General features: G+C 35.5%; 2 protein-coding genes across 2 annotated transcripts; both read right to left on the reverse strand.

The window, feature by feature from the left end:
• Positions 1-1,014: 1,014 nt before the first annotated feature.
• On the reverse strand, positions 1,015-13,723 carry LOC117107879 (selenocysteine-specific elongation factor-like). Its single transcript, XM_033249700.1, is given in 14 exon segments — positions 1,015-2,524; positions 3,394-3,462; positions 3,869-4,025; positions 4,211-4,282; positions 4,658-4,716; positions 5,858-6,061; positions 8,461-8,737; positions 9,226-9,366; positions 9,486-9,650; positions 10,224-10,322; positions 11,031-11,101; positions 11,354-11,473; positions 13,059-13,142; positions 13,627-13,723. Coding segments are annotated over 14 exon segments (1,707 nt in total). The 5' UTR covers positions 13,712-13,723; the 3' UTR covers positions 1,015-2,420.
• Positions 13,724-17,044: 3,321 nt separating this feature from the next.
• On the reverse strand, positions 17,045-21,076 carry LOC117107878. Its single transcript, XM_033249699.1, has 4 exons — positions 20,842-21,076; positions 19,971-20,111; positions 18,151-19,653; positions 17,045-17,603 (listed from the first exon to the last, which is right to left on the reverse strand). The coding sequence occupies exons 1-4, from the start codon at positions 21,047-21,049 to the stop codon at positions 17,497-17,499; spliced, it is 1,959 nt and encodes a 652-aa protein (XP_033105590.1). The 5' UTR covers positions 21,050-21,076; the 3' UTR covers positions 17,045-17,496.
• Between the last annotated feature and the right edge of the window lie 5,500 nt (positions 21,077-26,576).

The raw sequence follows: 26,576 nt of genomic DNA on the forward strand, positions 1-26,576 counted from the left end.
TACTGGGGGCGTGCGCAACCCCTACCTGCGTATCTCTCCATCTAGATATGCCACTGCATGTTACAAGCCATCATGATTCCTCAATTGAATCATAATTTCTTGTATAACTTTTTTTTTGAGTTAGGTTTATACTATCTTGTATTACTATAAACAGTATTTATAGAATTAATGTACATAATAATCTGATTTATAAATTACAAGATGAACAAATGAAATAAATAAATAGAAGTGGCATTTTGTTGTGCTTTGCTTGTTAGTGCTTATAACCATGGCAAAAGAAATGTGTATAAATTGTAGTTTATTTCTGGATTTCTATATAAAATATATCAGTTTTTATTTACTCAAGGATTAAGAAAATTGTATAAAATATCTGTTTATGAAATAAACTATTGTTACTGTATTTATATAGTACTGTATTAGTAGTGGAAATTCTATAGCACTATGCACTAACAAATGTTACCCTGATTGTTTGGTAAATCTTTTTTAGGACATATTATACTTTTCCTCAGTGGGAAAGTGTAAAAGGCAGCGAAAGGGGCATTCAACTAAGGGTGAATAACTGGAACGCCAGAGCTTTGATCCTCATCAGTAAAGTGACACTCAGGGGTGTCCTGACCCCCTTTACTTATGAGGGACCCCCTTGGGCAAAAAAAAATTATATGTATGCAACTTTTTTTGTTATGTATGTACACATACATAATAGGCCTATTTACTGATCGATTTATTGAATAATTTTCAAGAGGGGGAAAACCTAAAATTTTTATAAATTAAATGTCATTAAAAGACACCTCAGAAATCGGAAAAGCTCATTTCTCACCATCTAGGAGTCTTGAAATGAGGAAGGCGATGGGAGAGTACAAAAGTGAAGGGAATGACAAGAATCCAATTTCTTTACAGTACTTTATGGTTTATTCAAGTATGGTAAAACCAAGGCCAGCTAAAACAAGCTTGATATGCAGTATTGCACAGGTTCAACAATAATCAAACCAATTGTCTCCAAAGAAAGGTCTGCAATCTATCATTATTTCATACTTCAAATTTTATTCATTCTTCCTCAAATATGTTTAAACAATACCAATACACCTCTCAACTTTGAATACACTAAATGGAAATACATAGGAGTATTGTGAGAAAATATTAGCTTATCGGGGTCTAGGAGGTGAACGCCCCTGGTGGGGGTCCCAGGAGGCTTTGCTCCCTCGTGCTAACCTCGCGCTCAGAGCTTATGGCTCTGTTGACTGTATTGTGAATGGTCCATGACTGATGAAATATTTCAGACAATTTTATGACAAAATCAAAATAGATTACTTAGGCCAACTTTTGGAACTGGTATAGGCCTAACAGAAGGCTTATGTACTCGATGTAGGTGTAAAAAAGTACAGAATATTTTAGTGAGAAACAAAACATGTTTAATAACATCTATACAAGGAACTATGGTTTATTTTTTAAAAACTACAATATCAGGATCCCTCGTTCCCCGTGAGCACCTAAGCGTGATGCCACTTCCCATATACCACTGAAATAACAATGTTCTTAATTCTTCAATTATATGAAATTCCTGATTAAACATTAAAATGTATTTATGTCCAACAATTTTGACATGCAGGACTCAATAAAATAATTGTGTATAATACCTGTACACTACATTAAAAATATGATGATTATACAGATGCATACCGTACCTCACTCATACTCACAAAAATTAAAAGATGGATTAATTTATACAAAAATAATAAAGCTCAAAAATTTAAATAAGTTAAAACAAATAATTTTTTGAAAGTAAACCAAATATCATGATTTGTGTTGACTTGTGCAAGCTTTAACCTGGGCAAACTTCACCAATGATTATCGTCCGAGAAGATCCCACGGAGAATGCAACGCGAAAGGCAGGCAACAGTCATTTTTAATGATAACCTGCTCTTTCTGTCATTGACAATAAGCAGACAGTAGACTGGAGGTGGATTCATCAGTCAACGGTCCTACAACACAGTGTAAGTCAGGCTTTCTAAACAAAGACACAACTAAAAAACTAGTTCATACTCTTGTAACTTTAAAAAACTGGACTATTGCAATGGTATCCCATATGAACTTCCAGACACGCTTAAAAAACATCATCCTTAACTTGGCCAAACATGAAATTATTCTCGCCCTAAAGTCACACAGACCTCCAGTTGGTGGTGACAGTGTAGCCCCATACTTCAGTTTGGATGCTACAGTAGCTTGGTTTACTTTTGTTTTTGTCTTGCTTATTGATTTATCCTCTTTTTTGTTGTCTTCTTACCTTATGTCGAGCACATAGAGACCTCCTTTATTTATGCTATATAAATCCATCTATCATTATTATTTAATAATGTTTGCATAGTGATTGGTATCACATTGATAAATTTATTGTTTCAAAAAAATATTTGTCTCATTCTTCTTCATGTTTGAATCATCTGCTTCATTGCATCGTATATGTAGCGTTTGAAGTGAAGTGTGATTTTTATTGGCTGGTGGTCTGCGGGTGAAGCGCCCTCTTCTGATTCTGTTGATCAAAAACAAAATCATAAAATGAAGTATGGTGACAATATACCTAAAAAAATACATAGTACACAATGACTTGTGTGTAAAGGATCATTTTATATAACAATCTGCCACCGAGAATCATCCAAAGCTCAGAAATTGGGGATGGATTCGTTGGCACATGCAGCGACATCCAGTAAAAGAGGTATATTTTAGGTCGGCAGTGCAAATGTTAAAATGTTAGTGTTAAATGTTAAGGTTTTTTGGTGTAGAAATGGTAGGTATTGATGTTTTAATAAAGGAAGGTGAAAATTATCTAAGTAAATGGGGGTAAAAGGGTAAAGGTAGGAGAATAACCCATAACTTACAGCGTCATTGTGCTGAATTGCATATGGACATGGTCCGTGACTACCTAGCAGCCGTAAATAGGCGCTTCATGGTAGATAATAATAATAATAATAATAATAATTGTCAATTTATATAGCGCATAATGTAAAATACCTCTATACGCTTTACAGCATGGAGTGGGATAAATTATTAAAAGTTTCAGCTAAAAAATAATGAATAACAATATGAATAACAACTAATATAAATATACTATTACTATGTTAATAAATAGATAATTACATAATAAATAATTACATATTACAGATACATGTTCATATCATTCCACAACGACAGGGGCTGAAATGAACCATAACATCGGGGTAACCCCCTACTCTTCCGAAAGATACAATGGGTTCTTTAAAGTGCACACGAGCCAGATGTATACACTGGACCTCCATACTCCTTATCCGAGAAGACTTGGTTCTACCAACCGTTAAGGCTGTAGATAACGGCGCCCCTGCCTTACCACTCGGCCACTCGACTTGCCCTAAGTATTAGTATTACCTTGTTTTTTCTTTCCTTTCTTCTTTGATGATGCTGATAATTGCTTTGATGTCTCAGTACTTAGTCCATCTGAACACAACACAATAAATATTTATAAACTTATTCAATATTGCATAGAAACAATCATTATAATCATAATTGAGATTTTCTTTTTAATTTAACTTTCAATTTATTACTTTGTATATGCATGTTTATACCTGGACCACAACTTTGCATTGAGCATGCCCCCCAGTATAGAGAAAGTTAAATAAATATTATTCAAAAATAATTCCTAGCTCACAGCTGTAAACCAATGTGGCAAGACACATAAAAAAAAAACCTCTAACCACTATACTACTAACCATTAGACAAATCAAAGTTATATATTTTTCTACCATGATAAATCTTGAATTTAAATGTGTTCTTATACAAATTTATGGAAAATAAATTTCATACATAAAAAGCATAAATCTACACATTACAATTATTCACTCACTTGGTATCCTAACTTTGAACTTTCCACTTTGACCAAAACCTCCATCAATGATTCCTTGCTCGCCTGTAGACAGATCAACCTTCAGGCCAATAAACAACTGGATGTTCGTTTCCTTCTTAAACAGTGAGCGACCAATGACACTGTATTCATCGGCCATCTGTGAAAATGTATCACAAGAGAAAATTAATTTTATAAAGCAAACATTGTGATATATTTTCTTGTTAATCTGTAAATCACATATGAGGTCTTTAACAGTAAATATACAAGACAGGGCCAAGGTGCACCAATGATACCTCTTGGGTCTTTTTTTAAATTTTGAAAAATTAATGTAATGATTCTTACCCTTTCCACAACACCTTCCCTGAATTTTGTCTTGTAGATTTTAAGTTGAGGTAAAACGGTTTCTAAGTAGTTCTGAAAAACATATCAATATATATCAATTAACAAGGAAAGAAAACCATGAACATAGCTTTGAAAATTTAATCATATCAAATAATCTCTGAGTTCAAAGTTTTTCTTTGTAATTTTTTACAGTTCCACCAGGTGTGGCACCAGCGGGTGGGCTGATGGAGTTAGGGAGGTGTGGACCAGCCTTTGGGAACCATGGTAACTTAAATGAAACATGGTGGGGCTAAGGTGGGTGTGGACCCTGGCCTATCTGTTGGGGAACGATTTACTATCTGTCAGGGATAAGCATTGTGTTCTTTATAAAATCACGTCAACCGACAACCATCAGGCAAAGTGAGTGGCCGCCTTAACAACAATGCAAGACTTGAATTATTTAAATACCTTTTCTGTCATGTGATACACTAATTTACCATGGAATGCTAAACGACAAACATTAGAATGTGAAGAGTATAGTTAAGAAAAAAAATTGAAACACAAAACATATTAGACACTATTATTAAAAGTAAAGACAAAACGACCAAGAAATACGCTCTCTAACTTGTCAAGTTTTGACCTTAGAAAATGAAAATAGTGGTAAGTTGAAATTGCAACACTGGTCACAGATTAGGCCTAGCAATAACGAATACACCACTATCTTTTATATAATTGCCAATCCCTTCCACTTTATTAAACTCTGTAAAGTAATTTTATTTCTTCTGATATATGTGACTCACCGCCAGGGGAAGCGCCAGGAATTCCCATGACGAGAGGTCCAGCTCCCCAACAAGGGCCCACTCCCTTGGTCGGGAAGTCTAGCACCCCCCTCCCATGGTCGAGGAAAATTGTGTTGATTATGGTATTTTTCATTTAAAAAGTATAATTTGATAGAAAACCATGCAAAGTAAGATGCCCCCTGTTGGGGGTACTAACCACCTGTCGGAGGTACTGGTCCCATGTCAGGGAAGATCTGGCGCTGCCACCGCAATCCATACAATCGCGATAGTATACACCTCATACATATGTTAGCACTGCTTGCACTAAACAGTTTTTAATTACTAAAATTTGACAGCTTAGTCAGGCATACCTAAATTGCACTTTCGGTAGTCAAAATTTCATTTTTCCCCGACGACCTTGCTGAAATTCCCAAAAGGGACGTCCAAACGAGGGTCCAGAGGTTCCCGACGGGGTCTTTTGCCCCCTGGACCCCCGCTAGCGCCTCACCGCTCACCATACATTATAGAAGTGATTCTGTATATGAAGTCTCATGATGTGGAGTTTAGAGAATGGAGTTATATTTCTTAGCTGTGAGACATACTTTTGGTGTTTTAAATAAAACTGATGATCAGCCTCATGCTTGATGGCACAGCCTTTTGATTAAAGGACCAGAGCACTACCATTGCCCAAATTTACTGTGTATTCAGCGCCAGATCATCTTAAGGTGTTTTAAGCAAAAACCAGACAGGCACCAAACCAGTACATTTAAATTCCAACACAGAAATTAGGATAAGATGTTTCAAAGTAGTATTGTTATTTTATACTCTTTAGAATCTGTATATGAAGAAAAACCAAGTAGTACAAAATGAAAGTAATTTGAAAGGATATGAATATCAGTATCAAGCTTTGAACCAATCACAAGACATGCTTCTGGACATGTGACTGGTTTCTCAAATTCTAACAATGCCCACTGGTGCTTGGCTGAAGATATGTGAGTGGATTCGCCTGCAATTTCAGTCTCTTTAGCAATACTTGATGGTAATGGCTTCAGTAGCTCATCTTGATATATAAATTCTTTTGAGAAACTAAATTCTGAAAATGATAATGAGAATTGAATTAAATCATCTTAAATCACAAGTAATAAATATAAGCAAAACACAGGGGTCCCAAATTGGAAGAAGTCATTTCCAGGAAATCTTGGGTGGTGGGTCAAAGGGTGGGAAGGCAGGGGGGGGGGGGAAGAGGGACTTTTACAGATGGAGGATCTAGACCACCTCAGCCCCACCATGGTTTGCATTGAGGTAAGAAAAGTTATGATTATGGCTCCTATCCGACTTGAATTTAATTTTCTTTTCTACCCCACATTTTTTTTATAATAGTAAAATATATATTTAGTGGGCCCCGGACTGGCTGCCCCCCTCCCCCTTGAATCCGCCACTGATCTGGTTAATAAGTTTTGATAACACATTTAATTTTACTGACTAATCAGCACTGACTTCTGAGGGAAAATTGATGATAAACCAGTGAAAATGTGCAAAATTATGAATTTGATGAGATGGGTTAATTTCCATAAGATTTTTGCTTGCTTGCAGGAGCGCGAGAGACCGTCAAAATTTCTGCGAGACTCCCACGAGTTCTGCATAAGTGACCAAAAAATTAAAATTAACTTTTTAATTTATTCTTATTCTCCACATTGTAAAATGATGGGCCATTTACTGGAATCAATATACTAATGCCAAAGTTATGAGTAAAAGTATTAAGGCTTAATTCTTGGTACTAAAGTATAAAATACTGTCACATTCTTAGGCTAATTACTCAGTTTAACATGTAGTGACAGTACACTGGTTTTGGCCGGCTGGCCCGGAGTATGGAGGGAGTAGTTATGCCTTGACTATTATTTCTGTAATAAGGTAATAAAGTAGAAAATAACCTTAACGGTTATGATTGCTCAACTGAACTTGGTCTAGGAAACAGGCTGGTGATAATTGGCCTGGTTGGTATGGTACATCCTAATGTCAGTACGTAATAATAATATTTATTATTTGTTTATGTCATATGATGATAACCATCCCTCGGCAGTAACTACTAACATCCTATGATTTAATTTTGGATTTAAAACAACTGTAAAATAATACTCTTGCAACGAATAGAGAGATTGGTTTTTTTTTTTCATGCTATGATAGCATTTGCCATGAATAATATTCTTGACTTAGGCCTAGGCCTAAAAAGTTCCTCAGTCAGCGGAGACTCCACTGGAGCATAATGCACGTCGTGAAGGTACTGTACCTTTCCTTGAAGAAACTACCAGCCTTTATTCCCATTATCTATTGGAGCCTTACCAAACCAAATGTTTGAAAAATAATTTTGGAACACTTCTAAGTGATTTACCAAATTACAACTTGCATTCCAACCAACATTTGCCACATCTATGATGTGACTTACATCGACAACAAGGCGAAGCCATATTCAATGCACTGTCGTCTCGCGATCTTGATAGATGTAAACAAACCCTAATACCCACTATAAGTCACGTGACCCGAGCCGCCGATTCGGTCTATTGCTTCAGACCATAATTAAAAGCCAGATTAAATATTTAAACATATATTTTACGAAGGTTTAGCAACAGCAATATGTTTTAGTTGTTATCTATTATGCTGCATAGAGAGACCAACAAATTCCTTTAGTGCGTAATTAAAAGCCAGATAAAATCCTTGATCATTATCATACATATGAATATTTTAGCAACAGACATATGTTATAGGGACCCAATTAAAATTTCATTATACCATTTTATTTATTTTTCCCTTTTATTTTTAGGAACAGCAATATGTATTAGCAAAGAGTATAAATAGAACAAGAGAGCAAAGTCCCGTTCGTAAAAACATCACGCCTGTGTAGGACGCCCACTAACGGTTGTATGTTCTTTTTATTACCCAGTGCAGGGCTGCGCAGCGCGGTAGAAGTACGCCCGCTATAAACTCAGTAAGCAGAAAACAAAAGTACAGTATCTTGTGGAGAACAGATAAACAGACAAACCGACCGTGCGCGGTGGATTACTGGGTAATAAAAAACATACAAGCGTTAGTTGGCGTCCTACACTAGCTGCGTAGGGCGTATCGTTTTTTTACGCGCTCAATGAGCGTTGTTGGCTCTCTTGTTCTATTTATACTCTTTGGTATTAGGTTCTATATTATTATGCTGCATCACAGCAAGACCAATCAATTGCTTTTTAGTGCATAATTAGAATAGTTGATAATTAACATACACATGAATGCAACAGAAATATGTTATAGGACCAGCTCAGCCATGGCATGGTTGGGGCTGAGGTAAGAAAATGTGATTATGGCACCTCTAGTTGACCGGAGATGGTAATCTCAGGCCAAAACTTATATTAACTTATTATAATTTTCCTTTTTACTCCATTTAAAAAAAATAATTTTGCAAAATTTAGGGGTGGGTATGAATTTGCTCGGTTCCCCACTTGAATCGACCACTGCTGGGACTTGTTCCAGGTCATGTGTGAAAACTTACTTTCAGTATAAAAATTACAGCAATATTTTTGTATTTTGAATATCAGCTGAAGATCTTACCAAAGACTGTTGGCAAGGTGCCTGGTGTGCATACAAGGCCCCTCTCAAGTTGCTTGGGGTCAAACTGTGTCACACAGATTCCTGCACGGTCACCCTGCATTATGGAGGTAACTGGTTGATGAAACATTTGCATGGATTTCACTTTCTTGGTCACTTTCAAAGCTGGAATTTCCACAGTCTGTGAAATAGACCTTTACAATGTGTTAATCAAAAACAAACTATTTGACCAATCAAAGTAATCATACAGACAGTTTGACTAATCAAAGTAATCATACAGACAGTTTGACCAATCAAAGTAATCATACAGACAGTGAGCAGGTTCTTGAAAAGGCCTGTTAAAATGATGATGTCACCGATACAAATTGGCAATTTTATTTCATTTATTTTATCCATAAAAACTGCATATAAGTGACAAAGACACTTTACTGGAATACTCAAATGCGATCTAGGAAACCTAGATCAACTCTCAGGGAGCTCTCCAAAACACAACGGTCGAAACAAAAATATAAATATAATAAAAGAATACACATCAAGGGCTTATAAAGGTATGACTATATCAAAATCTTTTCCAAACAATAATTTTGCAGTTGTATATTAATAAAAAATTATCTGCATATATCCATAGATATATTTAATGTCATTCTACTTTTCTTTATTTATACTTACATCATTAATTTCCACTCTTCCACTTAACATTGTACCTGTCATAACTGTTCCTTGACCCCGTATACCAAAACAATGATCCAACAAGAACAAGAGAGGGCCTGATGGGTCCCGCAATGGAATATATGTTTGACGCTTCAGTTCCTAAGATAATATAAAAATAATGCTTCAAAAATTTAGACTATTTTTAATAATTAAAGAATATAACCATAATTAATAATGGAATTACTAATTTAAACAATTACTCAAATGTAATTTATAACCTCAATAAGTTTATCAATCCCATCAGGGGTTTCTGATTCTCCAGGAACATCTGGTCTCCCTGAGGCATCTAGGCCATCTGGTCCACCAGGCTTAGCAGCAACAGCTACAACAGGAGATCCAGCAAAACGAGTAGATTCAAGTGTCTTCAACATTCTCTTTGTCATCTGTTAAAATAGTATACATTCTGTAAGAGTTTTGTGTATGACTATTACTAAATGACTCGGAAACTATATTTCAAACTCGAACTCAAATTCTTTATTCCATATTCCAACACCGAGTGCCTACTCCCGCCTCAATGCCATATGAGTAAGGCGTACGCTATAAGCTAAACTGTAAACAAGGTCCCTGGACGGACAACCACATAAACATAACAATGGAATATCACACATTCATTCTAGTAAAAAGTGTATAAAGGTTGCTTCAAATCTTAAGTATTTATGGCAAAGACAAGCCAAACCAGTCACTCGTCGCAAAAATCAATTTTTATTTATTAATACAGTGTTAACAAGTAATTTGAGAGCTATAAAATGGTAAAAGAATCATTCAAATCCAACATCGTTATGACGTTACAAGACTTTAAACTTACAGCTGTTTTAAGAACAATATTTGAGAAATCAGCCTTTAAAGTTTATGATTTCGGGCATTTCTCAGGCAGAAACCATCACCAAATCATTAAAAATTGTTGTTTAAAACTATTTTTTTTCCCACAAATATTTCTAAATAGGCACCACAATTACCTTATCTATCGTTGCTTTCTTCTTCTGTGGAGGTAGTAGATCAATTTTGTTCAAAACAACAACCATTTTCTCACAAGTTATCTCACCGATAATCAAACACTGGAATAATGTTCGAAACAATAATAAAAACAATTGAAAATCAAAAACATGATTGAGGAGTCCTTTGTTTATTGTAATGGCATATAATAAAGAAAACCTGTTATTACAAAGTAAAGTACTACAAGAGCTCCAAGTATTAAGGTCCACACCATCAAATGTTATATGATGTGCCCACCATATAGGCATGATGATGTCATATTACACCCAAATATGGGTGTATCACATTTATTTGTCACATAAAATTCAATAGTATAACAAAGTTTCACAGCGAGTAACAGGTTTATCGCTGAAATCAACACTGTATATTTTTACTTTCCCCAGAAATCAGCAGACTATAGCAATCCCAACTTGTAGAAAAATACAAAAGATGTTTTAAGAAAACTCAGTAAACCAGATCTCCCAGAAGTGGCTTCTCTCACCTTGGAACCATGATGACAAACTATAGAAACATTCCTGGAGGTCGTGGGTTCGATTCCCACCTGAATAACTTGTGAAATTTTTTTTCACAAGCATTTGAGAATGTACTGACCATGCAGTACTTATTATAACATGTGACGTAGGGCAAACATCATTTCGTAACATTTCTCCTGACGGAAATACGCCATCGATATAGAAACATTGTTTTAAAAATTACGGTGCACAGTAAAACAAATGAGAGTAGAAAACCAGACTTCTTTGAATTTAATTTAAAAAAAAAATATAACTAACCTCTGCAGATTGTGTTTGCATTCCCTTAGTTACATCAATGACAAGCATCATCAGATCAATTATTTGAGAACCTTTTAAGAAAAATAGGAAATACTGTATATCACAATAAAAATTGTAGCATGGATATGGATTATGGAGTTTATAGGGAATAAGGTGATTTTTTTTTTTGGCTCTAAGTTTGCAGTAGGGGCACTAAACATTTTCTGACAGAGTGCACCCAACCCTCTCCCCTTGCATACTGCTCCTCTTACATACACTTCTGATACTAAAAAAGTTCAGTTTTCATAATATCACATTTGTGCAATAATATATCAATGACTAACCTCCGATAATAGTCCTGATCAGTGATGCATGTCCAGGGCAATCTACCAACGTGAACTGTAGCTTGTCATACTGACTCTCACTCAAGTGGTCAGGAATTTCCACCGAAAATGAGGAAAATCCTTAAACATCAAAAACAGTAGAGTAATCAATGTGCACATCAATGGCGGTTCCAGGAATTTGAAATAGAGGAGGCCCAAGTAAACACTTTCAATAGTATGAAAAATAGTAAGAAATTTATGACTATAGCACCTGTAGATGGCTGGAAACGGTGCTCTCAGACATATATTTTAATATACAGTAATTCTTTTTTTTTCTCAATCTTTTTATAATTTTTAAAAATTTAGGGGGGGGGGCCCAGGCCGCACCCGCCCCCCTTGGATCCACCACTGCACATACTGATTGGTTGTTTAAGTACAGTATAAAATTTAACTACATTAGGTATGTGGATCCCACAAATGTAAGAATCTACCACAAATGTCAAAATAACTACAAATGACAAAACATTCCATATTAGCTCATAAAAAAAAATATTGTTCCTTGAAGTCAAAAAAAAAAAAGAAAAATAAGCTAAAATGCTTGTAAAATTTCTTGGCCAACACAGTAATTTAATTTTTTTTTGCCTTATATTAGTTATCGAACACACATTTAATCATCAATTAACATTTTCAAAGGATTTAAGTGCTTAGGAAAATTTTTACATTTATGACATTTGAGGTAAAAATGGAAATTTTTACATTTGTGGGTGAAATGTTACTACATTTGTGGGTGACTTTTTTTTACATTTGTGGTTATTTTTTCACATTTATAGTTGACATGTTTTGACATTTGCAGTTATTTTGACATTTGTGGGTGGAATGTTTTGACATTTGTGCTTATTTTAACATTTGTGGTAGATTTTTCCATATGTAGGCAACAATATCCATGAATTTAGCAGAAAAGCAGCAGTGTCTGCCCCTTAGTTTAACCCCTCCGACGGAGGGGTCAAACTAAGGGGCCGACTAGAGCATCGGTTGGAGTCCCAGAATAAAAAATACCCAGATTCACAGGAAGGTTTTTTTATGGCTTAGTATGGTCTAAATTGTGCTTTTAGAAAACAATATTAGGAATTGGCAATCAAAATAATGTTATATGGATAGGCAAATTATTTTTTTTGCTTTTGATCTGTCAACCTTGTCGTGGCTTCAGACAACAGGGCCTGTCTGGTTTGGGTGGGGGGTGGAAGGCCGCTGGCGCAACCACTGCAGGAAAGTCCACATAAAAAAGTCAGAGGCACCTTATAATTTGTCTTGAGTACAAAGTATGAGTTGCTTAAATTACAGGTACAGCATATCAACTGTAAAATTTCAAACAAACAGGAGAGGATGAAGAACTCTGTTTTATTTTTGGCCAATTAGCGCACCTGCCGCCACAAAATGTTTTTGTTTAATTTTTATTACGTCCTCCACTGCCTTGAAACCTCCAAAGATAAAATATGTATATTTCTTCTTAATTATATAAGTTTGAAGCATTTAACCATCCCATTTTACATTCACCAATAAAATTTTATTTTTATTTTCTCCTCGGTCTGGATGTTTTTGGAAAAACTATTTGCTAAATAAGAAAACGAAATTTTATTTTTATTTTTATTCTGCACTCCTCCGATTATCTTTAAAAAAATAAGTATGCAAAACAAGAAATAAAGTAAGTCTTACCTAAAGTACTTACCTAAATCTAAAGTAATGCCACGTTCCTTGCTCTGTGGATTTTTATCAAAACTTGCCGTGGATGCAGTGGTACTTAGTGCCTTAGCTGCATGACATCAAAGAATATGTGACAGTTTAAATTAATCGCATGGAAGTTATCATCATAATTAATATACTGTACATAAAACCAGGGAGTTGTTATAGACTCCATGATAAAACATAATTGCTATTATTGGGCTGGTGCCTAGGCCCTATAGATAATAGTTATCTGCCGCCAGAATTTGCATAATTTATTCAGCAAAAATTTGATGCTGGTTTAACCAGCATATTTTCCTAATTTACTGATTAAAATAAGATCTATTTTTGAGGGACTAATTGAGGGATGAGTCGCCTACGGCTGGGCTTAGCCCTTATGGACGACTTGTTTTTGCTGTGTGTGTACTGTTGTTGCGAGCCCTAATAAGAATAAGCCTAGGCCAACCTCCTTATAGGCCTAGCACAAGCAAATTAACTATATTTTGGTCCAGCTAGGATGTAATTAGCTAACTTGGTTATTCAATACACTATAGCATTAAATTCTAATGATTTACCTAGGGATGTCTTTCCACTATCGATGTGTCCCAAAACTCCGACGTTAAAATTCAGCAGTGTGTTCCGTATCGTGGCGGCTGCCATCTTGAAAAAAAATGTTATTGATTACGCCCTCAAGCGAAATGATAGGATGGGACTTTCCCTTGCCTGCGTAACTAAACACTTGCGTAGCGCGCGGGCAGCATTTTTTTTCCCGTAGGTATTAAGTTCGGTAAAATTTCATTAACTATTCATAACGCTTCCGTATACCATATTTTGCGCATGCGCTACTTTCAAGTCTGTGTCAGCCCATGGCCAGCCTGAAATCGGCTGCTCTATCGCGATAGGACCTAGTTTTCCGCCCTTGTAATGGGTCTTTTATTAATTAAATGAATGCAAAATAAAATAAAAGCAGTGATGGAATTGACTCAGTTGATTCTGAATTTTGACAATGACAATGACAAAAATATTTATTTCCTTTGAGCATGAAAATTTACAAAAAATATAAATGTACAACATTTTTTAATGCTTCGCACCTCGCATTATTCACTCCCCTTTGCTAAATCATAGATCCGCCACTGGATAAGGCGACGATTTATTTATTTTATATGATTCCAGCATTGAGCGAAGCCTTCGCGTTAAACCTTGTCTATCGTAGAGCGGACAGTGGTGCATGACATGTACAGACAATACAAACAATATGCCTTGTATTTTAACCAATGGTGATATAAAGAAAGAAAAAAAAAACAAAAAACAAAAAAAACCAGAAAATAACCAAGAAAAATACAGAAAGTAAACATTAAGGAGCTGAAAAGGTCAATTTTTAGTCTCATTTTGAAAATCTCTACAGATGGAGATTCACAAACAGATGGATCTTGATGTACGTATTCACCCGACAAGAGGTTACAGTAAGAATAGTGTATTGTGTATATCGTTAAACAAGAGCAACCGCTACCGGTCAGCGCGTTCCTCCACGCTTAAATACGGTACAGGCGCAAGTTATTAAATTGGGGTTTTTTGGAAGAGCTAATGAGATAGAAATTTTTAAATAATTAGAATATTCATTTGTACAAAACAAATTATTATTTAGAAAGTTCATTTTTTAAAAATTAAAAATATCTTAAAATTGAAAAAAAAATTCTTAAATTTGAGAAAAAGAAAGTTGAATACGAAGACGCGATTCGAACTGCAACCTTAACTTAAAATAACTCGTTAACCGACCGCGCCATCCCTGCGACGCGCCCTGTTTGTGGTAATGGAGTAATCTACAGTCCTTGCTGAAACCATGTTTTGTTTTGAAGGTGTAGGGGGAACCCTGGGGTCCAACTTAATAAGGCGATCAACGTTTTTTGGGAATCACCTCTAATTTATGTTTACAAAATTTCCTGCACGTCCGTTCAAAACTGGCGACGCTGGACGCTTTTAAAATTCTGGTAACAAGAACAAGAACAGCAGTAAGGCTCTGAGGTCAGCGCCTCTCGCGGACCCCCCAAAAAACCCCCAGAAAATAATTACTGGTAATGAAACTCTCGAGACAAATCAAACAACTGGCCAATCAGAAACACGAACACCACACAAACACGTTTACCAACACGTAGCGAGGTGTTGACGGACCTCAGTGCAAGATAATTGCCGGACCTTAAAACGCATCTAATCGGACACAGAAACAGAGCATAAATGCTCACACATTCTGAGATTTTTTAAAGCATACACTGCATTGCTACTCGCAGAATAACTATACAATGTTCGAAAAAATATTCAAGGATATTGAGAACAAAATGTGGTCATATATTTTATCGTTTACAGCGGCCTATTGTATATTTCGTGAGTCTAATGAAATAAATTGACAACAATAAAACAAAGTTCTTTGTTTTTGTAGGTAACTTTGATCAGTAGGGTAAGGATGCTTTGATCTTTTGTTTATTCATAGCTATGTCACCTACTAGGGGTAATGTTTTGATTGGTCGAACACTTTTGGTACTTGTGCATATAAGCTTGCAAATATGGATAATTTTTCATCCCCGAAGATGACATAATTAATGTCGAAATATCTAATCCCCACACGATGGCTGCATTCGATACTTGGAGCATGATATTATACTATCTTATCTGAGACTAATCAGTGGACCTTTCGAATACTCAGTACGTCCCCAAATACTGGCCAATAACAATTTTTTTTTTAATGGTTCGTGTGGGAATCGAACCCACGTCCTCCAGTTTATCTAGCCAGATACAAACCACTACAAATGCTGAGTTTGCCTCAAGAAATATCATAGAAGTGATTATTTGCCCCTACCTGTCGTGTTATCGTAACAAATACTCAGTACGTCCCCAAATACAGCCAATAATAAAAATTAACAAAAAAGAAAAATGGTTCGTGTGGGAATCGAACCCACGCCCTCCAGGTTATCTACCCGTGGTCGACTAAACGAAGGAATGAAGCACCGCGATCTCTAAGCAATAAAAGCCATGAACCTTTGTATCACACCAAGTACCAGTCAGTCGAGAATACCTTACAACATGATACGAATATATACAGCTGTGGGTCAATATTACGCAAGAATTATGTTATATTATACTATCTTATCTGAGATTAATCAGTGGACCTTTTGGTTTTTGATCAGTAGGGTAAGGATGCTTTGATCTTTAGTTTATTTATAGCTATGTCACCTACTAGGGGTAATGTTTTGATTGGTTGAACACTTTTGGTGCATATAAGCTTGCAAATATGGATAATTTTTCATCCCTGATGATGACATAATTAATGTCGAAATATTGAATAAATAAACAAATCAAACAATAATTGTTTAAAATCACAAATATCTAAACTAGACTTAAATCTTAAACTTAATTACACTAAACACATATGTTTAAGCTTCCGATACACCACGTAGGTACTTCTGAAAAGAACTGTTGTAGTTGAGAACTTTTAAAAGTCTCGACGTTTCGATTGAGTTGCTTCAATCGTCTTCAATAGAAGACAATAACAATAGAAGACAATAACAATAGAACAATCATCGACCCAATTGTAGTGAAGTAAATCTAAAACGTATTCATGCTGAATGATGACCTGACGTGATTTAAAAACGTGCATAATGCAAGTTGAAACAACTCTAAATATCAAACAAAAACGTGCCTGCAAATATTTCAATTGCATTAGAAACGCTTTCAAAAAGTATTCAGGGGCGGATCCAGAAATGTCAAAAAGGGGGGGGGGGGCCGAAATTTGGGCCGATCGAGACAACTCTACTTGCAGTTTGGTGGCACAAAAGGCATAAATTGTAATGAGTATAATCAATACAGCCTCTAGAACCAAATATTATTGAGGCATCCTTTTAAAATGTAAGTAGGAATTTATAGTTACCTTTATAAGCTTGAACGAGGCCCCAATAGCCCCGTGCTTTGCACTGCCCATACCTATGCCACTGATATTTACGCTGTCATTATGTGGGACCTTCAATTTTATATCCATATATGATTTTAACTGAAAATTCAAATCTGATATAGTATATTCTGGTATATTTATTCACATCAAAACATTACTGTAGTAACTAAAGCACAGGTTTTACTGTTTGGTAATTATTACAATACCGTACTCTAGATAGATCCACACAAATACTTGGACAAGAATTACAAGAATTAGACTGTTAGAATGTAACAATTCATACTTTACAGCTTTCTACGTATAGGGCCTATAATTATTAGTTGAATTATCAAGGAGTTTTAGTTATTATTGCTATTGCTTTTCAATCATAGTTCATTCCGTTAAGGCACGGCGGCACAGAAGAATTTTCACTTGTGAATTCATTAATTTTATTCATTATTATTATTAATATTATTATTATTATCAATTATTATTTTTATAGTTATTATTATCATTATCATTATCATTACTGTTTCTTCATTGCAATAATCATCAGGAATGAGGCTGACAGCAGGCAGGCACTGGTCATGTAGAAAGCTTTGTCGTAATTTTCGGTCAAGTCGTAAATCCAACCTGCAAAACATTCAAATGGAAATGTAATTTTAAATACAGAGTGTGGTGGTTGAACGCATGCGGGCTGGGTGAGCAGCCAACATTTTAACCAAAAAAAAAAAACCAAAAAAAAAACCAAACTAGTATACATTGCATTCTATTTTGTATGGAGACATTGCCCTATAACCTCAAAGGAAGAGGTGTACATACTGTTATATATTTTTGAGTTAAGAAAATATCGGAACTATAGTAAACCGTAATCAATTACGTATGTATGCCTATAACAGACCGGCACGGTAGCATTAATCGAGTAGTCGATTGATTAATATTGACATTGATTAGATAACTTGATCGATCGAATGGTTAGAATGTAATCATCGATTTACTAATTAGTCGGCTGGACAATCGATTAAGCAAGAGATACATGTTGATTTTTTTTTTCATATTATATAAGCATCATAATTATTTTGATCATTGATAGAAAGAATAATTTTATTATTGACAGATGGACAAAAAATGTACACACATACATACGACTAAAAATACATAGTCGATACTCTATACTAACTCGTAAACAGGCTACCGGTAAAATCAGCAAGACCATAAGCTACCAGAGACAATCCGAAAGCACTGTTGAATCGTTCCAATCCAACTATGTTTTTCATGATCACTGGAGTTAGCGGTGCTAGAGTTCCTGACGATATTCCAATGAAAATCGAAATAACTTGATTCCACATGTATGATGACACAAATGTCAAAGAAAGCACAAATATTCCGGACGACAACAAACTTAAAAAATACATATGAGTTGCTTTCATAAGCATTTTGTCGACGAAGACTCCGTGGGTGATCCGTGAAAATACACCTCCGATACCCATTAAGGACAATAGAAACCCAGACTGTGTAGACGTGAAGCCAACCCACCCTGACCTTGCTACAAAGTGAACAATTGTCCCCATATATCCTACTGAAAAAACGTACATGATTATAAACATGATAACAAAATCGATACTGAGAAATAGTCGGAGCTCAAATACTTCGGTGATTTTAGATAATCGAGTCCAACATGATACTGATTTGCATACAAACACGTCTGTCCTCTCTTTAGAAATATCTTGGTCAAAAAAATCATCGGATGGTTGATGTTCTACACTAAATTGATCTGGAGAGTTCTCTGAGGAATTAACCGTTTTTACTAACATTTCTAACCTCCCAACATCTTTTTTGGCAACATCTTTTTCGTAGCATTCATCGACAGGTAGATGTGCCATACTAACTTTATCTGGAGGATCTTGTATGCAAATACCCGTTTTTACAAACATACTTGTCCTCCCAACATCTACTTTGTCAACATTTGCTATAATTTCATAGCATTCATCGGCAGGTTGATGTGCCATACAAACTTCATCTGGAGGGCCGTCTCTCCCTTCAACATTTTTTATGGCAACATTTGCTATAATGGCTTCATTTGGAGGATCTTCTGAGCATGTATGTGATTCTATGAACAAGTCTGTTCTCTTTACATCATATTTGGCAACGTTTTTATAAAAAGATTCATTATCGTGTCGTACCACACTGACATCATCTGGATGATCTTCTGGGCAAATACTCGTTTCTACGAACAGCAGTGTCTTCTCAAAATTTTCTTTGGCAACAATTTTTTCATGTTCACCTGTTTGACGATGTGGTATACTAACTTCAAATAGAGGATCATTTGAGCAAACAATTGTTTTTCCGCCCACCAGTTTATATTTGACTGATGATCTACGACTTGTGGTCTGTTGATCGCCGTTCTCCCTTTCCTTAACAACCGTGGTTGTCTGTTGGACACGTCTTCTTATAGGCATGACGAGCGTTCCGGCTACGCATATATGTAAACTTATAGCACCAATTAATCTATAACAAACTCTCCATGTATACATCGATTTCAGATATTCGAACAAGACAGGAAAAGCGAAAATGCCTGCATATACACCAGCAAAAACAAAGCCATTGGCTAACACATATCGTTTATGGAAATAAAACCCCATAATTACTGAACATGGCGTATAAGCAAAACTTAAACCGATTCCTGGAAAAAAAAAACAGATTAATATAAAGCATTGATTGTGATAGGTCTATAAATTAATTAAAATATTTGTTAAAACAAGTTACAAATACCTTACAGTAAGAATAATGTTCTACTAGAGAAGAACTATAAAATTAATTTCTTCCTATTCAATTAATAATTACATCTCTTAGCAACGTTAGAGAATAATAAGTAGGTTATTATCAAATAACTAAATAATAATCAAAGACAAGTTTCTGCATATTTTCACAAGAAAATGTTTATTACTCTAAAATTTTGCAGCGTCTGGGGCTTTAAATAAGTCATAAAACATAGCATACCTGTCAGCGTCGTAGAGCAAAACATCTGAACAAAGCTGGTAGTTACTGAGCTTAAAATAACTGAAAGTGCTGTGATTAAGCCACTTAATATGAAGGTGGCTCGGAAACCAATCTTATTGCAAACATAGCTCGCTACTGGACCTAAAGAAAGAAAATATAAAAAAAGAAAGTAAGCATGTATATAAGATGTGTATAAGAGACAGATATAGTATATTCTGGTATATTTATTCACATCAAAACATTACTGTAGTAACTAAAGCACAGGTTTTACTGTTTGGTAATTATTACAATACCGTACTCTAGATAGTAGTTATTCAGATTAAACAAACACGGCTATGTAGATATAAAACGATGTTACTTTGTTACAGGTGCTTCTTAGACAAAACTGGATATTAGCATGGCATATTATAGAAAACGTACCAAAAAAAAAAAAAAACAGTGAAAAACATGATGCTCAAAGGCTTCCTCCTCTTTTATAGTGACAAGCGTTTTCAATAAAAATACAAGGTGAAAATATTAATAAACTAACATAGATGAAGATTAGTTCAGTAGCCAAGCGGGAAAAGAGAATCACCATATGAAAAATGTTTTGATTCTGTTACCTAAAGCTCGTTTAGTAACGCTATGCTGGCTTAAAGAGGCCCTGTTTCAAAACAATTCAAAATACAGATATAAAATCCTAACTGAAGTGAATAAAAATATGAGAAAATATAAAATATTCCATAGTTAAAATCAAAGAATTATATGCCCCCCTCCCCATCTCCATCAAGTCTTGTATATAGGCTACACGTCAATGTCCATAACCCCTGTGATATTGCATGTCAACTTGTTATGCTGCAATAATTCCAGAAATCAGAAACACAATTCCTTCTTGTAAGTGTTGTGAACGCCAGGCAAGTACCGGCAAACATTCCAGCTTCCCGTGATCCAACATCAAATTCCAATTTTAACTCTTCCAAATATACTGTCAAGCTCAGTGATAGACCCTGCGAGAGCACCATTATCAGGAATGCCGAAAAAAGTACAATCCATGACCAGCCATGGTCTAACCTCATGTCCCTTTTAATTTTATAAGCCATGATGCTTAAATTTCCCCAAATGCTGAATCGTTCATCCAGGCATTTTTCGTTGTGCACTTTATAAAAAATGCTTTCACAGATAAATGGAAATAAAGAACAAGGTATATGAACTGAAGGTCATTGTATTGTTGGGGGAGGATAGGCTTCACTATTCCAGGAGAGGGCGTACTGAAGCGATATAACTGTCTCGTTCTCTCTACAATCCGTCTAACAAAACAAAACAGGTTGTTAGTAGCCCCACCAGTCTAGTATAACATCAATATTTTCCTGAAAGATTTTTTCATCATGAGACCTGACCACCGTTAAGGTTGCGAGTACAGTGAATTTTAGTCAGACTTAGTATCAACACTTAATGTTTCATAACTTACAAACTAGGCACAAAACCCAAATAAAGTATGTATTTTCGGAAAGCTTTTGTTGGGAATCGTAAAATGTATTGGTAAAGATATTTGGCCTTGAAATATGCAAATTAGGTATTTTTTGCTAAATTTAAGAGAAAATTAAGATTTTTATAAAACAAAAAATTGTACTGCTTTAAATTTACATGTCCAATTGGAGATTTTATTTCTGTCTTGTATCATTTAACCATGTCTGAAAAATGCTATGAGGCCATTGTTCAAAATCCCCATGGGATAGGCCTACCACCTCAGCCCCACCATGATTATGGTACCTCTATATTGCCGGAAATCCACTCGCTTTGTTAAATTTTATATATTACTGCACACAGTGATATAAATCGGCACTGAATTCCATGAAAAAATGATGATGAAATAATAAAAACATGCAAATATTATGAATTTCATGAACGTGTCGGTTCAGGAAATGATTAATGTTTGTGGTTTACGTGTGAAGGCAGGGTGTGTTTAATACCGAATAGAAACGGGAGGAAATTTGACACCATCAACATCATTTCCCCCTTTTGTAATAAACAACCTTGAGCTCTGTATTGGACATGCTAATCAGATTTATTATCTTATATGATTTTTATAAAACATTTTTTGATCTAGTAACTAAACTGATGTGGTCTTAAGCTTATTTATACGCTATAATTGCAGACTCTCATAAATGTTGAATAATGAATCACTATATGAGCAGTATGCTACTGGGTCGAATACATAAAACAGTAATAAAGCAAAATAAATTATCAATAACTTAAAATATTTTAAGTACTTAAGGAAGGCAGAATCTATATTACGTCATGAAAGGTTTTCTCTTCGTCTGCGTTATCACAGCGTACAAGTTCCTATTAGATTACTGGTTAAGATGCTTGCCTTCTAATCACAGTTTGATTGGTTCGATTCCTGTCACAGCAGGACTTTTTCTCACGACCAAAAAACAATTCCACTTCCTAAACCTTAGCCTTATAAAGAGACTTGGTTTTATAAAGCATCATTCCATCCTGTAAGTGGCGAAAAATAAGTATGGTGTTACGCCTAACCAAAATATCCAACTTGGTCAGTTACCGTATAATAGGCCTCTGTTGTAGTCAGAGATCAGTAAACACGGTCAGGCCTATGTGTGTAACCTGAGTTATTATTATACTTTCTATTATTTTATTTTATTTATTTTTTTGTGTGTAAAGAATAGACTTATTCGCAGAAAAAAGGTCATCAGATGGATCGTTATCACTGAATGATTGAATGCTGTGATATTTAACCAAAGAATATGATTTAACTCAACAACTGAGTCGTATGCAAAACGCCACCTAGAGCCGGCCCCGCTTCGCAAATTTAATCGGTGACCCAAGTTGGGATTTCCCTCACTAGTCGCGACACATCTAATAATTTGATAGTAAATTGCTTTGCTCGGTGACTTATATAAGGTACTCGACATTAGTAGAGTATTACGGTACTATTTACATCGATTTATGCTTACTATTATCAGGGTTGGATCCATGAATTCGTAATAGAGTGGACCGGGAAGGGACCATTACATATAGAGGGACTACCCACCTCAACCCCACTATGGTTGTGGCTGAGGCAAGACATTTTATGACTATGACAACTCTAGATGTCCGGAAATGCCACTCTCAGACTTATATTTGAATACAATTTTCTTTTTTTCTCAATTATTTTTATTATTATTATTATTTTTTTTTTTTTTTAGAAACATTAAATGGACGGGCCGACGTTCCCGGGCCGGCTTCCTCCTCCTCCTTTTTTATATTTGAGATATGACCCAAAATATCGAAAATATTTGATCAGCTGCAGAAAATATTTTCAATCTTTAAATTAAACTTAACCTTCATGTTAGTCCTGTGGCTTGGCGGGCCATATAGGTCTATTAACCAACCAAAATACATGGGAGAGCGGCTTTTTAGTTTTATTATTTTTTGTTGCATAGGTAGGCCTACCCATTTCAAATTCATTGGAAAATGATATTCTTATAGGTCAAATGACAGTGTTTCTGTTTTACATTTATTATGTCTATACATGTTTTTAAACAGTGGAATGTTAGATATAAGATATTCATTATGTGCATATAATAAAACATTTTTCTATTGAGGGTTCAAATAAAATACTGTTTACAAGTCTTTAGATCTGTGGAAGACTTTACATCAATCGCGTAAATTCGCACATGTGAATTGACAATTTTGGCGATTCATTTTTGGGTCGTGACCCATATTTTGTGAAGGTATCAACAACAAAATCCGTTTTTATTTTCTAAAGCGTCTTTCCTTTATCGTGATGAGGATGATGATGATTTAAGGAAAGATTACCTCTAGATGGCCGGAATGACACTCTAATAATAGTGAAATTCTTTTCATCATCGCATCACCATTGTAGTCAAAATTAAGCACTAACAAATTTCTTATGATCTTTTATTAGCGATTTTCGGCAATCAGAGATCTAAATAACCTGTGTGATGTAATATACTTGGGGCGGATGCAGGATTTGGCGAGTGCTGTGCGCATCCATTTCTTCGAGTACGTTGTGGTCTCTGCAAGTATGTTGTACGTTTCTGGGTGCAGGTTGTTCGTTTATGCGAGTAGGTTGTCCGTTTGTAAATGTATTTTTTGGCGGAGATTGCCTTCCATAAGAGCCTACAATCTGAGGGTGGGAAAATTTTGAGAATATAGACCAGGTGCCCGGAAATTGCACTCTCATACTTTAAAAATCCTACCGATACTTTGTTCATACTGATAATAATAATATAGGGGCCTATCAACAATGCAACAATTATTTTTCTTTAGACAATTTAGGGGGGTGCCTTCGCACCGTATGCATCCCCCTGCATCTGCCCCAGCATAGAAAATAAAAGTAAAAAACTTGTCTTTGATGTATTTACTTTACTTGATCTACTTCAGGGAAGTGAGTCTACACCCATCTCAGTGCCACCATGGTTGGGCTGAGGTGCGAAATTTGGGGAAATAATACCCGGCATGGCCGGAAATGGCACTCTTACGTAGTGAAATTCGTCATCATCACATCACCATTATAATCAAAATGAAGTGCCAAAAAATTTCTCATATTTACAGCATTTTCGGCTATCATAGAGATCTAATTAATCTGTATTGTACCATAGAAAATAAAACTTAATTGTTTTTTATGTATTTACTTTACTTTACCTACTTCGTGTACCGAAAATCTTATACTTTTTCTCAAACTTCTCAAATTATAACAAAAGTACGCTCATTCGAGTTGAGTATCATAGGTAATTCAGACGTTAGTGATACCGGTATCTTGCAACCATATAAGGTGTACTGTACTGTACTCAGATCTGCGCCCATAGATCAAGGACTGATAACTGTACAAGTCCTTGCATAGATTGTCATTAATTCAGACAACGTTTCAACTCACCGTTGTGTATTACAGTACCGTATGTCGTGAAACGATAGCTACCTGGGACTAGATGAGTCGCTATAAGTCCTTGGCGATTTTTTGCCAAATTTTGTACCTAGTCGTTTTTCTGTTGATTAGATTATGGTACCCAAAGATATAGAAATAGCGATTATGTTTGAATTAACCTTGTTCAACATCATTTTCTCAGCATTTAAATGTTGTAAATTACAGTATGCTTTAATTAGACGCATAGGCATATAATTAATCGGTACCGGTACTGTATCATCAACAAATTAACAACAAAGCTTCTTTTTTTTTTTTTCTTTTTAAGGAACTTCTTTTTTTTTTTTTTTTTTTTTTTTTTTAAGGAACTTCAGGACAAACGTTAAATATAAAACTTCGGCCCAATAAAGGTATGGAGAAGAGGAAGAATTTTTTTTTAAATCTTGGGCCTAAAGTAGGCCTATACCTCTATTGATGTGGTTTGCGACGTGTTTCTAGATATAACTACAGTAAAAACTCTAATTGAAGCCCTGGACCTATAAAGCAATAAATAGGGCCACTGTAACATCAATCTGTATCATGGAGTGTATTAACAAGCATTAAATCACCTTGTAAACTAGTGTACTGTATAAATAAACCAAGCGTGTTTTTATTTCCAGGCCCGTACTGGGGGGAGGGGGTAATAACATAGCCCTCGAGGTCAAGTGGGCGGAGCCCGGCCCCCTCCCGCGCTCAGATATTCTGAGGTCTTAATAGATTTTGAAGATGCAATATGAACTGAGTATTAAACGTTTTTATTCGGTGGCAGTCCATAAAATGAGGGATTGAGGGTTGGAAACTGTTGTGGTTGGTCAAGAGGAGTTTTGGTGGATGGATTTCTAGAACGTGTGAGAAGTGTGTCTTTAATTTTGTGGGCTTCTTTTTGAGGCTAATTTTGCAAAATGAAGAAGTAGGCTTTAATTCGAGATGGGCTTCTTCTTGAGATTAAGCCCATTGGGCTTCAATTCCGGGTTTTACGTATTTTACTACCTGTATACTTATGATGTCACTTGTGCGGTAACTTAAGAATAAAAAAGAGAATGAATTGCCGTTGGAATGCATAGGAAGAAATAAATGGATTATAATGCTTACAAAGTAGAAGATACTTAGGCTGATTGAATCGTTGTAAATTGGCTTAGGTGTCTGACGTCCATCTCTCATTTAGGGCGTTTCTGAACAAAAAGACGACAAGCCTAACTGTTACTTTGTTTCCAAATTATTATGGAATACGTGTCGGTAAAGCGTAGAGGTCTTTTAGCTAATTACTCTTTAAATTTAACAAAAGACGGTATCATCTCTTATGCGCAGCTATTGATGTTTAGCTAGGCCAATTAAAGGAGATGATTGCCTTTTGCCTGCTATTGTAGCTCCGTGCCGAGGCATTGTTTCTGATCCGAAATATACAAATTAATACGAAAGTGGCTTAGAATGCCATTGGCCTTATCCAATTACATAGGTATAATTGTCTATTGTTTTACACTTCCCCGAGGAATTGTTTTCTTTAGGTAATGAATAAGGTATCACTCAGTGGATGCTTGATAACTTGTTATTTTGAAGTAACCGACAATGTCACGGTCAGTTGACCAAGTGGACCAAGTTTCGCTAACTTACTCTTACTTCTTTCTCAGCAGGCCTATAACAGGAAAGGACAAAACATTTCTCAACGTTCGTCGTCCCCAAAATAATTACCTACAGTCCAACCA

Source organism: Anneissia japonica, unplaced genomic scaffold, assembly GCF_011630105.1.
Source record: "Anneissia japonica isolate Jap-2015-1 unplaced genomic scaffold, ASM1163010v1 scaffold288060_len1141017_cov207, whole genome shotgun sequence".
Classification (NCBI taxonomy): Eukaryota; Metazoa; Echinodermata; class Crinoidea; order Comatulida; family Comatulidae; genus Anneissia; species Anneissia japonica.

Coding starts and splice junctions, on each gene's coding strand:
- LOC117107878 (XM_033249699.1), bottom strand. CDS start 21,049: ATGGCTTATAAAATTAAAAGGGACATGAGGTTAGACCATGGCTGGTCA. Junction 19,654..19,970: donor TTGCTCTACGACGCTGACAG/GTATGCTATGTT, acceptor TTTTTTTTCCAG/GAATCGGTTTAAGTTTTGCT. Junction 17,604..18,150: donor TACCGGTAGCCTGTTTACGA/GTTAGTATAGAG, acceptor AATGTTTTGCAG/GTTGGATTTACGACTTGACC.